This window comes from Eremomyces bilateralis (genome assembly GCF_010015585.1).
Source record: "Eremomyces bilateralis CBS 781.70 unplaced genomic scaffold P152scaffold_7, whole genome shotgun sequence".
NCBI classification, from domain to species: Eukaryota; Fungi; Ascomycota; class Dothideomycetes; order Eremomycetales; family Eremomycetaceae; genus Eremomyces; species Eremomyces bilateralis.
In genome coordinates this window covers 760,903-775,496 of record NW_022985073.1, presented here as the reverse complement: position 1 = coordinate 775,496, position 14,594 = coordinate 760,903, and the positions used below count along the sequence as shown (strand labels likewise).

At 50.9% G+C, this 14,594-nt stretch overlaps 5 protein-coding genes across 5 annotated transcripts; 2 read left to right on the top strand and 3 right to left on the bottom strand.

Moving 5' to 3' along the window:
- Positions 1-1,320: 1,320 nt before the first annotated feature.
- Positions 1,321-3,542, bottom strand: P152DRAFT_316985 (uncharacterized protein). The gene is made up of 3 exons (XM_033675194.1): positions 3,134-3,542; positions 3,037-3,081; positions 1,321-2,956 (listed from the first exon to the last, which is right to left on the bottom strand). Exons 1-3 carry the CDS (start codon positions 3,244-3,246, stop codon positions 1,447-1,449), a joined length of 1,668 nt encoding a protein of 555 aa, XP_033535012.1. The 5' UTR covers positions 3,247-3,542; the 3' UTR covers positions 1,321-1,446.
- Positions 3,543-4,034: 492 nt separating this feature from the next.
- Positions 4,035-6,280, bottom strand: P152DRAFT_481474 (general substrate transporter; the record flags this gene model as incomplete). Its single annotated transcript, XM_033681821.1, has 6 exons — positions 4,035-4,958; positions 5,015-5,404; positions 5,462-5,519; positions 5,572-6,075; positions 6,129-6,179; positions 6,231-6,280. 6 exons carry the CDS (start codon positions 6,278-6,280, stop codon positions 4,416-4,418), a joined length of 1,596 nt encoding a protein of 531 aa, XP_033535011.1. The 3' UTR covers positions 4,035-4,415.
- Positions 6,281-9,050: 2,770 nt separating this feature from the next.
- Positions 9,051-11,922, bottom strand: P152DRAFT_457737 (NOL1/NOP2/sun family putative RNA met). The gene is made up of 2 exons (XM_033679295.1): positions 11,638-11,922; positions 9,051-11,585 (listed from the first exon to the last, which is right to left on the bottom strand). Exon 2 carries the CDS (start codon positions 11,576-11,578, stop codon positions 9,485-9,487), a length of 2,094 nt encoding a protein of 697 aa, XP_033535010.1. The 5' UTR covers positions 11,579-11,585; positions 11,638-11,922; the 3' UTR covers positions 9,051-9,484.
- P152DRAFT_457736 (uncharacterized protein) lies at positions 11,881-12,380 on the top strand. Its single transcript, XM_033679294.1, has one exon. It carries the CDS (start codon positions 12,032-12,034, stop codon positions 12,248-12,250), a length of 219 nt encoding a protein of 72 aa, XP_033535009.1. The 5' UTR covers positions 11,881-12,031; the 3' UTR covers positions 12,251-12,380.
- P152DRAFT_457735 (MFS general substrate transporter) lies at positions 12,275-14,471 on the top strand. Its single transcript, XM_033679293.1, has 5 exons — positions 12,275-12,380; positions 12,433-12,455; positions 12,539-13,115; positions 13,178-13,684; positions 13,739-14,471. The coding sequence occupies exons 2-5, from the start codon at positions 12,452-12,454 to the stop codon at positions 14,154-14,156; spliced, it is 1,506 nt and encodes a 501-aa protein (XP_033535008.1). The 5' UTR covers positions 12,275-12,380; positions 12,433-12,451; the 3' UTR covers positions 14,157-14,471.
- Positions 14,472-14,594: the final 123 nt, after the last annotated feature.

Here is a 14,594-nt window from a genome sequence, read left to right as displayed (position 1 = left end):
CTTTGGTTACTAGGCACGCCAGGCTCGTTTCACCCTTAGTATCGACAGGGGGGATTTTGTTTGTAGAAATAAAACCATATCTGAGCGTTTTGGATCCGGCAGTTTCGTCGGAAGTAATTTTAACTTCACTTAGTATGATCTCATCGGGCATTGCCTATTCTCCTTATCCATGATTTCCCATGGAATTGTACACGGGGTTCTGTCGCTCAGGGCTGGATGAAGTCTGGGGAGTGTGGATCGTTAGATGCTTGTATTCGGGATCTGGTGTTGCAGCTTCCAGCCCTGACTTCTCAACGCTCGACCGTCGCGCATCTTGAATAGAGTACGGTGGGGCTCCAATAAATAAATTTGGGAAAGGGGACTGTCGTCCATTGCAATTCCTATCGAGTTGCACAAAACGGCTCCAATTTTTGTCTTTGAACGGCGGTATTTTATCACATAAAGAATTGAAGAGTCGAGGTCGTGGGCGTTTGACAGTTGACAGTTCGAGAGATATCCGGAAATCTACTACTTCCGTACTCGGCTCCATGGTCGAGAAAAGCTAGTGGTAGTCGGAGTACATTAGCTCAACGTTCGCCAATATTCGCCCTGACGATCATCCGCATACGCCTCTCTTCGCAATTCACATGTTGTTAGCTTGTTGCTGACTTGTGGGGGGCCGAAGCTAGAATTGCGGGGGGGGGGGGGGGGGCGGACTCTTAACTATTAAGAGAGACGGCACGGTAGCAGTTCGACTCGAGCCAGAAGAATTCTCTGACTCTATAAGGTCAACGGTATTATTATCGGTAGCTTGAGGACTAGAAAGGTTGAAGCCGGAAAGACATATTTAACAGACTCCAGGATATCACAACCCCATTCGCTTTCCAATTTTCGTAAAATGGTTCTAATCCTGTAGCCTGGAGGCAGGCGTTGATCTCCGCCTCAACGGAGCATAGAACTCTTTCGCTGTGGGAAATAGCCCTAACGCTAACTCGCTTATCATCTTGCACCAGGGCATGTGAAGACCGCTATGGAAATAGGGCATAAAGCTTCCAGCAACCAGGCTGTTCGGAAACTTCAACAATGCAAGGCCAATAGGCTCAACTGGGACCCAACATGTGGCACCAATGCCAAATTGCCAATTGACAGCCTGGACCTGCAGAAGCCGAAAGGCACGAATCTCAATGAACTAGATTGCTTTGGTTTCCCTGCATAAGATGCGATTGCAACTTTGTAAGCCATTCCTGGTCGGGAAAGTATTCTTGTTGACAGATCATGATCGGTGACTTTGTTTTCCACGAGTCCCGAGTCTTGTGATGAACAACAGCTGCTTACAAAACGTGCAGTCGAGACTCCCAACGCATGAAATGATGCAGCGCGCGAATGCACCTAGTGACTCTTTTTGGAACAGATTGCGGCGATCGATTTGCCTAAAATGCACTCTCGGTTGAAATACCCGAGTTAGGATTATATCGTGCCCGATTTCATGTCAAACCATCGTAGGAACTCCATTTCCTTCAATCCGAGATATTGTGATCTCACATGCCAACCGCCATCGAGACCATTGGGTCGAGAGAGAAAATTGACAGGTCGACCGCGGGAAGTAGGCGGAAGAGGGGGAAAGTCGATGCGATGAATCCGGGAGCTCTCGGGAGGAAGTTGGTCATCACTGGGGGTCTCCCCTAACGGTATACCGAGTGATTCTTCCTCCAGGGAGATCACCTGGGCGTAGAGGACTGCAATCTGCTTGGAGTCGAAGAGACATTCCTGGCGAGGGAGGTCCCGGAGGATGCGAAGGGCTTTCCGTCGGATCTGAGGATATCGACAACGCCAGAGCACAAACTGAAGCGGGGGGATGTATCCCATCTCGAAGTGGAAAGATCGAACTCGATGTTCCGGAACCATCCTTGTGCTTTGGACTACGTCTTCAACCAATCCAAGTATTTCTTCGTACACCGATTTGTAGTCATCCCAGATGGACTCTGTCGGAGCTGCACAACCTTCAAGCCAATATCGGATGCTAAGATGGATAGCATTGACCATACCAATGCTTAGCATTGAAGACGGAGTCCACGTCGACCATTTTTTCGAGACCATACGGTCGAAATCCACTTTCCAATTATGTACAGCCCCTTGGAGTCGTTCATGCTGTGCAATGATCTTGTCGTCGACTGTAGATTGGAATTTCATCTCCGCCATAGCTGCAGAGAATCCGAAGACCTCGGTCACATCTCTCATGAAGACAGATATTGCCTGCTCCAAAGACTCCATGGCCGGGGCCGGGCCGTCTGATATCGGCTGTGTGAGCCCGGGGTCCAGGACAAGACCGGGACGGCCGAATGTTGTAGCCATCATACCCAGCCAGGTAAAGATTGGAATAAGAACTTCCTCCATCAATGTCTTATCGGAGGCGGTTAGACTTGGTTGTAGCGGCAGGCGCCGTTGTTGGTGTCGAAACCACATATTGAGCAACATGATCCCTCCTTCGACGTGCTTGACGACTGCTTTGCTATTCATGCGCATGCTGTCGAGACAAACGAATATGATGCATACTGCTAATGGAACGTAAACGGTTGTCGGGTCGTGAAGCATGGTAAGAAGGTCCCGAATGGCGGCATTGAAGGTTTCGAGGGCGTATTGTTCCTTCTCTTTGGGAACATCCTGCAACGAATGCCTCAGCAAGTCTGTTTCGAACATGGTAGATAGAGATATTAGTGCATGCCGCACGGCAACGTGACGAGCGCTCATTTGGAGAACGCCTTCGGTCCAGAATCGTTGATGGAAATGGCCGGCCAAGTGGGGTGCCACTTTGACGTGAAAGTACTCGATCGCCCGACTCTCTTTAGGAAGCAAGGCTTCATGGTCGCGCAGCGGGCTTGGGATATGTGTTACCGAATAAGGACTGCTGGAGCCAAGAATACTTTTCGGAGTCAAGCTATAACCGTAGCCAGCACAGTTCAGCCCTCCTCTTTCGCACCTATATGCTATTAGGATCAAGTTCTGAGAAAGCGAACAGCCAAAATGGCAGCAATAAGCTTGATCTGGTTTGAGCCTCACCTGAAGCAGGTTGGTCTTCGTTCATCGCACTTCAAATGTCGAGATCTGGAGCGAGTTAGTGAAATGAAGAGTTCCGGATCGGTTCTCGATCACTTACTTGCACGTCAAACATCCGGTCTTGACTCTCGGACCCGTTGCTCGGGTGCGCTTTCTAATTACCAACTTTTCCTCCTTAGGGGGATCCATCGCGTCTCTTGACTCTCCTACCATCAAGATATAATATATAGTCGAACTGACTGGCGTGTCAAGCGGATAGCCCCGGAATATGATACACCGCCGCGACAACGATTCCGCTAGAGGTTCGGTTATCACCAGAAGCCGGGTCGGAGACTTCGGTTGGAACAGTTATTAGTCCAGGTATCTGTCGAAGCGAAGAAACGAGTCGCTTTCCCACGTATTTCGAGATTTCGACTTTGATAGTCGCCAAGTTTTATACTATGTGACCGGAATTCGAGATCCTGGGGATGATCAGGTAATCAAGTCAATGCTTCATGATTTCCCCAGTTTCCCCTGTCGAAGCCTCCGCAGTATCGCGATCTACGCGACGACACCTAAAATGAATCCGCATGTCAGCTCCAGAATCTCATCACACCGCTCGCTTTCCGGCTCGTTCTCAACATTAATGCACAATAGGTCAATAGCAGTTAGCACCACTGTTAATCTGTTATGCATGGCATAAAAAAATGTTGTTCATTGAATAATTTGTTCAAACCTTGCCCTACGGCTGACCGTTGTTCCGCCAGGTGGGAATTCTTACAACCTGTTTCAGATTGATGGTGCTTGGGTGAGATGGGGGCGGCCATCTTACGGAATTTGCCAGCCAGAACCTTCAAAAAACACTGAAGAGGAAATGAATGTTCTATTATTATATGAGTCTATACCGATGACATGCTAGCGCTTTACCGTGATGCTGGACCGAAAGTTAAAACAGGAGGATTGGGGGTTCGCAGATTGACACGGTCGCGGGTAGACGCGTCGGGTCTGGGGACGGGCAGAGTAGCCATTCTAGGATAGACAGCGACATACACACTGATAGTTAAACAAATCACAGCAACAGTCAACAGAAACCATACCCACTACCCAGTACTCTCCTGCACATGTATCGACCAATCGTGCCATGTAGTTTATGCAATGCACGATAGGGATGAGTATCAGAGTATGCCCTTCCAGGAGCATCCCTCTAGAGAATCCGACTCCACAGAAGAATCCGAGATCCGGTGCATTGAGTGACGATTTTTCAGCAAACAATCACCCTGCCTTCCGAATTCCGACGTTGTGAAAAATGACCTTTGGCTATTCAAACATCATAATCGCCGCATTACCACTGAGTCACACTGCAGTCGTCCCGTTTCGTCCTAGCCCCTGAGCTCAAACATTTCTTACACTTTCTCATTCCCAGCACTCTGTGAAACGACGCTCCTCAGTCTCTCCTGGTCTGCGGTGATCTCTGCAAGGCTTCTCTTTCTTCCACCTTCTTCTTTGTCATCAATATCGGCCCAGCGCACAGCAGGCCTAAACTCCTGGCTCCTCCATGCCTTGCCGACGATGCCGTACAGCTCATCCACTTGTTCAAGCGTGAGACCCTTCGTCTCGTAAATCATCGCGTAGGTAAAAACGATGGCAATTGCGCAGAAGGAACCCCAGATGAAGAACACTTTGCTTCCCAGGTCCGCGTTGTTGTCGCCAGGATCGACGAGGTATGGCGTGGAATAAGCGATGGCCCAATTGAACAGCCAATTGGACGCCGTGGTAAAGGAGAGGCATTTCGCTCTTGCCTTCAAGGGGAACAGCTCGCCAGTCACAACCCAAGCAACGGGCCCCCAGGATGCGGCGAAGAAGAAAATGTAGATGCAAACAAAGGCAATGGCTGCACGTTGTGCGGGGAGATCGCTGGTTCCGGCTACTGTACCGACAATTGCCACCTGCATGGATGCGTTAGTTCACCCTGGATCACTGCAACAACGCTGCCGTGACTTACAATGAACTGGGAGACCGCCATTCCGATAGCGCCAAAGAGAAGCAATCCTCGACGTCCCATCTTCTCCACGAGGTACAAGCCGGGGAATGTCGACGCAACGTTGACACTGTTGGTGATGACCTGAATGATAAATGGGTCCTGAAATCCGGCTCTTTTGAAGTACTGCGTCCCGTAGTAGAAAATGAAGTTCACGCCAGACAACTGCTGGAGCGCCTGCAGCAAGCAACCGGTGATAAGCCGCTTGCGGACAGTGCCCCTAAAGCAGTCTTTGTATGAAGCTTTGCCGATAGACATCTCGTACCGGTAATTGGCTCGAACCTCCACCAGTTCCTCTTCAATTGCTGGGTCATGTGGATCAAGCCGTCGTAGTCTGCCGAGAGCAATAGCGGCCTAGATGACCCATCAGAGGTGGTGTAACATCACGAGTTTCAAGGTTATGAATCTTACCTTTTCATCTTTCCCCTGCTTGATGAGGTATCTTGGAGTCTCGGGTAGGATTATCAACCTAGAAGGATGGTAAGCGACGAAGGATCATCGGAACCGATGCCACAACTGACCCTGAGACCAGGATGAGAGACCACGCGAACTGGATTGCGACTGGAATCCGGTATGATCCCGAATCATCTCGACCTTGCGTGCCATTATTCACAATGGCTGCCAGGAACAGACCAATCGTGATGGACAGCTGGTATGCACCAATGATGGTGCCTCTGATCCACTTGGGAGCTGTTTCAGATTGATACATTGGAATCAATGCCGAGACCAACCCGACCCCGAGACCAGCGAAGAACCGGCCCGCTATAAACAAGTCTTGTTCGATTGAAACAGTTTGGAGGACGACACCTAGATTGAACACCAGTCCGGTTGAGATAATCAGACCCAGTCGACGTCCGATCATATCTGCTATCGGAGCAGCAGCAAGGGCACCGAGGAACGTTCCAGCTGATAGAATGGATACGATGAGAGATTGCTGTCCAGTGGTGATACCAATCGGATCGGTCTTCATCTCATCGACCCAGTACTCCATTTCGAGGATGCCACTGATTGTTCCAGTGTCATATCTGCTTGCATTGAGCCATTCCTTGTGTTTGTCATTGGGTATCAATAGGCATACCCGAAAAGGACTCCACCAAGCGCCACGAACAGACCAATTATGATCGCTGGCCTATCTAAATGTTATTCATGCCGTCTTGCGAACGATAGGAGCGTGGCATACCATGCCTTCCCCGCCTCGCCCTCCGGCTTCCCCAGGGTGAATTTCGCCATGATGAGCGTTGAATATATTAACTAAATAAAATTGCAATACGAGAAGAATAATCGATGATGCCTCAAAGTTTGAAGTCACGTAGAGAAGTGGTAGACTATTTGAAAGGGTTGTGGTGAAACGTAGCTTCACATGTTTACAGAGCGATGCTGCGTCATATATGTTGGGTCACAAAACTGCAATAGCGTTGGACAGATCGGCAGTCCTTGCCTTACTCACGTCTATCGTCACTATCACTCCTCAGCAAGCGCGGCCAGCGAACTCGAACTTGGCTGTCAAGCTGTGCGGGGAATGTCGCAATCGCGTGCATGACCTAGATCTTATCCAACCAATGAATCCCGGACAATCGGATACGATAGACATTGGATTAATGTATTCAGGAAAAGTTGAACGCCACAATGCTTGAACGGCAGGGCTCCAAGATAGATGACGAAGATGGCAATGGAGAAGCGATACAAACGACGCAGCTCAAAGCCATCCGAAAGGAAAAGCACACGAAAACTTCAGGATTGACATTCAAGATCGAATCAACTCGACAATAAATAGGGCATCAAGGCGAGGATTCTGGAGCAACAACGTGTACACAATACCAATATAGAAGGGACAGAAGATGTTCAAATCAGTGAAAGACTCGATACGAAATAGCTGAGATGAAACGCATGACGTCGGCGAATACATCCAGTTCCAGATGTCATGAAATTCCTGTCCGATGAAGACGCCACAAAATGCATGGCGACATCACACCGATGCTTGGCCAACAGACCATTCTCATTCAATACCTCATGAACGAGGATCCAAGCATCGGCATCGCACAACTGGATGTCTCGATCGATGCGGTTGAGATACACAGGAGTCCAGAACCAATCCGATGTTCGAGTGGTTCGTGTCCGAAGCCCAATTTGGTCAGACGATCACCTAGCGAGATGGACTCCGCTGGTGTATGACAAGAGAACGAGAAGAGCGTGCTTCCAGTAGATGGGTATCCAGCGATATATGGGTTGTCGTTCAAACGAACGCGCATTGAGAATATGTGGTACTTTCGTAGCTCCCGTTCCTAGCACAGAAATGCATGCAGGGCACCGGTACAGTACAGTAAAACCTCGTTATAAGAATACCTCCGAGACGAGGGTTTTGTATTCCTATAACGAGATATTCCTATGGAGTTTACGATCTTGGCATTATTTAGTATGTCCATACTTAGAGGACTGTGATTAGGACCCACAATTATAATTACACGTGACTAGAAACCATTACCGATACCAGACTCTCTGACTCCTCCCTGCAAAATACTAGGAAAATACTAAATCCTGTAAGAATATTGACTTTTAAGATTGGAATATTCTTATAATTCTTGTAACGAGCAATATACTAGGTTTTTGACGAAAATCTGGCGAAACCTATTCCTGTAACCCGATATTCCTATATACCCGTATTCTTATAACGAGGTCTAACTGTAGTAGCTAATTACGTACAGTATTAATTACGGGAGCGGAGTGGGTAATATGAGCCGACCGGCTATTACGCATACTATAATTAGTGTACTTATTTCAACCACCTTCTCTTTTTGTCCAACTCTTCAGGCAGTCCACCTCCATCGCTTGGGACATGGAGGTGGTATACACGGCCCCGACTCTTGGGCATTCAAAGGCTACGCCCTTTAGGCGATGGCAGGGCTGATCTCCATGTCTTCCCCGCCCGACGAGTCTCCTGAGGGCGCGAGGAGGAGGACATGATGGACCAAAGCAATCGAAGTGAGGCACGCACAGAAAACTCTACTTCTCATTTCAGGAATTGTTCTGTCCAATGTTCGGCCTATTATCGTCCGGTAGGGTATCGTAGGTTCATATCGAGGATCTATCTCCCAGGTTAGTTTTGACTGTGTACGAGTATCATGCGGCAACGGAATTCAGGTACTTGATTAAATTCAATTTGCTACCGTCGCCTTGCGTTCAGAGTCTCTACAATCTTTTTGATTGAACAGCGCTGTTTTTGAAAGCACCATGCATCCGTCGTGTTTCGTTTTGATTCTGGTCGGTCGGATCAGTTGTCTTGCGATGCTCCGGGTTCCGCTCCGCATTTCCCCTGTCGTTGGATGTACCAACACGACGTCAAGATGTAATACATCTTCACCGCGGGTTAGCAGTAACACAGGGCAACAAGAGGTCCTGGGATGGCTCCATACTTCTCAGTCAGAGGTACCGCTACGGGTGCGCTTTTCTACCGATGAACTTGGCATCACTCGATCATATGCGTCCTTATTTTCCGACAGACTGGCCTTGGATATGTTACAGAAATTCGACTTAGGACGCCACCACAGTTCTTTCTGGCTTCGATCCACACAGAATGGAATAGTAAGCGGTTGAATCGGAGTTCGAAACGATTGACACGGTCGAACTGAAAGCTCGCAGAACTCTACGTCCCTAATGTTGCATGCAGCGGGGGTTTATGCAGAGGTAAACCGACGCATTCCAAGTTCGACCCATTAGTATCTTCAAGATTCTATGATACTGGTCGATTGCGACAAGTGTTCGCAATTCCCGAACTTGACACCCGTTCTTGGGAATCAGTCGTTGCTGCTGACTGGACTGGATTATACCTACAAGATGAGCTAGGGGACTACCCGGAGATCTGTGTATCGGATATTGTGGACGGGGCACCTTCGAACCAGAGATTTATATTGGGTACTTAGTCCTCGAGAAGTTCTTCACCATGTTATGTTCTCTGGTTTGAATCATCGATGATTCTCCGACGAACTGGTAGTGGCAAGAAGAATGGATTGAGCGATGAACGAGATAGGATCCATGATTATGCCTAAGGCCGCTAAAGAGCTGCAGAGATTCCAATTTATAGATTATGGTTGGCACCGTCTGTGGTGGTTCAAATTCGGGAAGGCAACCTTTCAGGGGCTGCTAGTCTGCCGCGAATTCAGGCTATTACGCGAAGGGAGAGAACAATGAGCTGCGTGTGCCGTGGAGATGCGGTACGGAGTAGGGTTGAATCGAAGCTCAGGACCGAGTATCTTTTCTAACTGCTTTACTTTGACCTGATGTTAGATGCAGTCTCCGGACTTAAGCCCTCGACTGGCATGGAGTGGATGCGGGAGGGCAGGGTTTGGATATCAGTCGCTCGAACCTTAACTGCACAATTTTTATGAAGGAAGATAGTATCCTCCTGCTGAATACTGAAATCTACAACGTTAGCGAGCCTCAGCTCGCCTTCTTCTCCACTGGCTTCCTCCCGGCCAACTTCGGATTCAACCCCCTTCTCCTCATCGACTTCTTCTTCGCCCGCTCAATATACTGCGCATCCTCCTCTTCATCCCACCCACCGAATTCATCCGCCTTCTCTTCCTCCTCATCCCTCAAAGGCGTCCGGTCCACCGCCTCTTCCTCCGCAGCTTTCACCACACCGGCGCCAACGCCATTGGCGTGCACCGCGTTTGCCGGCGTCAGTCCGGTTTTCTTCAGCTTGCACACGAAGAACCCGTCGAGATTCTGCACGTGCGGGTAGAAGCGACGCGTCTCCTTCATCGAGGCGTCGAACTTCTTGCCCATGATGTTGGTGAAGCCTTCGCGGCCGAACGGAAGGCCAGTGGGCACGATCTTGACGTTGGGGCGTCGTGATAAGGCGTATTGCACCACCTGCTCGTTTTCTTCGACCGTCACGCTGCAGGTGGAGTAGACGATGTAGCCGCCGGTCTTGGATGCGTGGTCGGTGCTGTCGATCGCGGCCAGCAGCAGCTGCTTCTGCAGGTGGGGGAGGCGCAGGAAGTCTTTCTCGGTCTTGTTTGTTTTGACGCTGGGATCTTTGCTGATGACGCCGGTGCCGCTGCACGGAGCGTCCAGCAGCACTCGGTCGAACCCGCCCATCACCTTCGGGAACTCTAGAGCGTTGTAGTTGCAGATGACAGTGTTCTTGACGCCCATGCGGTGGATGTTGCCGATAAGACCCTTGGCTCGCTGCTTGTTGGCGTCGTTGGCGAAGATACAGCCGGTATTGCGCATCAGCGCGGCGGCGTACGTCGTTTTTCCACCGGGCGCGGATGCCATGTCCAGTACACGCTCGTGCTCCTGCGGCGCGAGAGCCATGACGGGGAGGAATGATGCTGCGGCTTGTAACATGTATTGTCCGGAAAGGTACTCGGGGGTGGCACCCAACGGCACGGGAGATTCGAATACTTGGAGTCCCACCTTGGACCACTTGCCCACGGGCTCCAGAGACACACCACGGCTGATCAATGCCTGTGCGAGCTGGCGCCTCGAAGTGCGGAGCGTGTTGGTACGGAGGACGACCGGTCGCGGGGTCTCGTTGGCATCGAAGAAGGCGAGAGCTTCTTTCGGAGGGAAGAGCAGGAAGAGCTTCTCGGCGAGGAACGGCGAATATCCGTAGTACGTGCAGATATCCTTCAACAACTTCTGCATATAATCCGACCGGCTTCTCCCCTCCTCAGCCAGCTGCGAGAAGTTGTCGAGCACGCGAATCGCTTCGGATATCCGCTGTCGTAGGAACTGGAGATCGGGCGCGAGCCGAGCGATTTTCGGAACTCCCTCGGCGTCGCCGTCCGAGTCGGAGAACATTCCATCTTGATCGCCCAAGATGTTCGTTTGTAACTGCGCCTCTTCCAACTCGGCTTGCGCTTCAGCGGCTTCTTGCGCTTGTTCTCGGTCTAGTTGCTTCGACAAGCCCGCGATGTTCGAGGCCGTCAGTTGCTCGGTGTCGGAAAGTGATCCGTCGTCTTCGTCCTCGGACCAAATCGCTCGCCGGGCGGCCTGGCTCAAGCCTTCATCTTCCGAGTCAACGACGGAGTCGGAGGCTTCGGACCCCAATCCAAGGAAATCGTCGCCTTCCGCCCCAATAGATGATCCCTCGTCCTCCCCATCGCTTTCAATGTCATCCAACTGTGCCTTGAAGCCCTCCAGACCATTCTCGGCCATATCTAAATCTTCCGACATATCAATATCCGAACCATCCTCAAGCACTTCGAGGTCGTCAGATGCGCTAGCTTCAACAGATACAACTTTCTTGGACTTCGCAGCGGGTACTTTGCGGGCCTGTGGTTGCTTGGTCTTCGGCGCGGCCTTGACTTTCCGATCGTCGACCTTCGCGGTCACCTTGGGCTTGGTGGACGCAGCTCTGGATCTACCATAGGTACCCGGAGCCGATTTGGAGTTCTTGTCAAACTTCCTCTTCTTGGTGTCCGGCGCATCTTGGTTTTGAAATTCCTTTCGCTTTCTCGTCACTTTGGATTCATCTAGCGGAGGCGGCGGGCCTTGCTTTTGCATGCGACGTCCGACACCCATTTTGAACCTGGCAAGATGTTAGCAACGGTGATACTAGCAGATTCCAGGGCCATGCATACTTTTATCGTGGTAGTCCAGCGGTTTTGCGAGACGGAATTCCTCCAAATAGTGAGTGGTCTCGTTACTCTCTGGTAGCCTGGAAAGTTTTCAAATCTCGTCGAATCCCTGCCACGTGGGGTTTTCGCACTTAACCATTTCTGGACTAGTGAGATTTGGCAGTTCATCCTTTAAGTTCTTGGCATCGGATTCGTCACCACTGACCAGCGCAATACCTCACGCTGGCAATCGCACCAGATAATCCGGACTTTATGGCGTCCATGCCATGGGATGTAGGAAGCCAAAATTCGGTCATTAAGGTCCATACCGTAAGGACCGGTAGGCGACCCATATGAACTGTACTGTACACGTACCCCTTGGGGCTTGCCTTGATATCCGGAACAAGCGGGTCCCAGCATGCGTCGATTGTTGAGAGGCTCGGCAAGTCTCCTTGGTACTTGGTATGACCACAGTATTTCAAAGTCTTACTCTCCCGCTGCTTCACGATTTCATTTCTCCAATTTCCAGTTCTACTTGTTGATCGTCGCACAGTCTCCTTGTCTGACCAAAGTCACTCTTTGGGTTGTTTCCTGCTCGCTCTCACTAGCCCTGACCCGGTTTGCGGTCAACCAATAGCTCCTAATCGATGCCTTTGATAACCCAAGAAGATGGGAGGTCAAGGTCGATTTTTGAATGATGGGGGAATTAAAGGCTCGTCAGAGGCGACGAGGATGTTTCTTCTTACTGCCTGCTTGGTGGGGATACAGTATGATCCCTATACCCCATATCGTCCGAAGCATACCTGACACATATTTTAGATTCACTTGGAGCATTGAGATGAGTATGTATTGTCCCTCCATGTGCATACGTCCTTTTGCTCTATGGATCTAAACGTTCAAAGCACGCCGCTCACACGACCCGTAGCCTATTGCACTCCGTACCTCCTCGAGTTAGGACTCACGAAATCCCGCGTTTCCCTAGTATGGCTCGCCGGTCCCCTTTCCGGTCTCATCATGCAGCCCCTCGTGGGAGCTCTTGCCGATCGATCGCGTTCACCCTGGGGTCGTCGCAGACCCTTCATGATTGGCGGCACCGTCATTGTGATCTTCTCGTTGATCCTCCTTGGGTGGACGCGGCAGATCATGTCGGTTGTCGTCTTCGATTCGGCGATGGAGAAGGACGTCACGATCGCGGCGGCCGTCCTGGCGATTTACGGAATCGATTTCGCGATCAATGCGGTCCAGGCGAGCTCGAGGAGTTTGATCGTGGACACGTTACCGGCGTCGAAGCAGCAGATGGGAAGTGCGTGGGCGAGTCGGATGGTTGCCGTTGGGCATCTATTGGGATACGCGATTGGGTCTCTGGACCTGGCGAAGGTGTTTGGTACCGTCCTTGGCGACTCTCAATTCAAGCAGATGGTGATGGTATCGGCGATGATGCTGCTCGGCTCCGTGGGATTGACTTGCTGGGGCGTCACAGAAAAGCCGCTACTTGCGAACGGGTAAGTCACGCTTCCAGAACACTTCAACGGCCGTATTCACCGGTTTTAATACCTTGCTATAGTAGTTCGGACGACGATGGCATGGGCGCTATCGAGATGGTGACGCACATCCTCAAAACTATGCGACACCTACCACCCCGAATCGCGGTAATTTGCTGGGTCCAGTTCTGGAGTTGGATCGGGTGGTTCCCGTTCCTGTTCTACACGTCCACCTGGCTGGGTGAGATCTGGCTCCGATACAATGTCCGCGACGACGTTCGCGAGCATCCCGACACGCTCGGCGAGATCGGCCGGGTAGGGAGTTTGACGTTGGTGGCATTTTCGACGGTCACTTTCGTGTCGAGTGTGGCGCTCCCTTGGCTCGTCCGATCGCCTGATTCGGACGAGTCGGGATACACGCCTCGACCCCCGGTGCAATTGGAGAAGGTGGCTCGGATGTTCGAGTCAAGACGACCGGATCTGCTTGGGGTATGGGCTACTTCTCACCTTATGTTCGCGGTGGCGATGTGTATGGCTCCGTTCATCACTTCGCTAGGGATGGCGACCGTGATAGTTGGAGTCTGCGGAGTGTAAGTTGATATATCGTTCCGGAGTCTGTGGCACCAGCTGATTCTTTGATATAGTCCATGGGCACTACAATGCTGGGCTCCCTTTACCTTCATGGGAATCGAGATCAACCGGATGAGCAAGCTCGAAAACGAGAAAGACTCCTTCCGAGACAAGAACGATCCCGAATCCACCGGAATTCCATCTCGATCGACCGTCGATGCCGGCGAAAATGGTCCCGGGGAGCTGACGGGTGTCTACCTTGGGATCCTCAACATCTTCACCACCCTGCCCCAGTTTCTTGGCACGTTTTTGTCGTGGATCGTGTTTTCCATTCTCGAACCCGGCAAAAGTCCCGAGCTAGACAAACAGGCGGGTCCCGATGAGCAGAATTCCACGGATGGGCCGAACGCCATTGCGGTTTGTCTCTTTATCGGGGGGTTGGCCGCATTTGGGGCGGCGCACATGACTCGTCGGTTGCGGCGGGTGGACTAACACTGTTGCACAACAGGCTGGGAACGATGCCATGGGATAGATGGGAATTGGTACTTGGTATGGTGGGGTGTACGGAGTACTATAATAGAGAATAGAAATTACGAGACTGATGGATATTGTACTGATGTCGACGCCATTGTCATCGTGTGACAGCATTGTAGGGAGGCTCATTAGGGGTGAGCGATTTTGAGAGCGAGTCCACCGGTCTACCATACCCAACTAAATAGAGTAGAATGTTCGGTACTTTCTTTAACGTTAGATGCCATGGGTTAATAAAGGTGTTCTGAATTCCCAAAGAAAGTAAGAGACAGAGAGGGATGGTCTAGGTCCCCGCCATCGATTCTCCCTTCCCTAGCCGCCCCCCCTAGATGTCGACCTCGACCGAAGATCAACCGGGAGGCGGTGAGACCTGGAGATTTCAGAACAATAATCTGCGTT

Coding starts and splice junctions, on each gene's coding strand:
- P152DRAFT_316985 (XM_033675194.1), bottom strand. CDS start 3,246: ATGGTAGGAGAGTCAAGAGACGCGATGGATCCCCCTAAGGAGGAAAAG. Junction 3,082..3,133: donor ACCGGATGTTTGACGTGCAA/GTAAGTGATCGA, acceptor AACTCGCTCCAG/ATCTCGACATTTGAAGTGCG. Junction 2,957..3,036: donor CGAAGACCAACCTGCTTCAG/GTGAGGCTCAAA, acceptor AATAGCATATAG/GTGCGAAAGAGGAGGGCTGA.
- P152DRAFT_457737 (XM_033679295.1), bottom strand. CDS start 11,578: ATGGGTGTCGGACGTCGCATGCAAAAGCAAGGCCCGCCGCCTCCGCTA.
- P152DRAFT_457736 (XM_033679294.1), top strand. CDS start 12,032: ATGCGTCGATTGTTGAGAGGCTCGGCAAGTCTCCTTGGTACTTGGTAT.
- P152DRAFT_457735 (XM_033679293.1), top strand. Junction 13,116..13,177: donor AAGCCGCTACTTGCGAACGG/GTAAGTCACGCT, acceptor ACCTTGCTATAG/TAGTTCGGACGACGATGGCA. Junction 13,685..13,738: donor ATAGTTGGAGTCTGCGGAGT/GTAAGTTGATAT, acceptor TCTTTGATATAG/TCCATGGGCACTACAATGCT.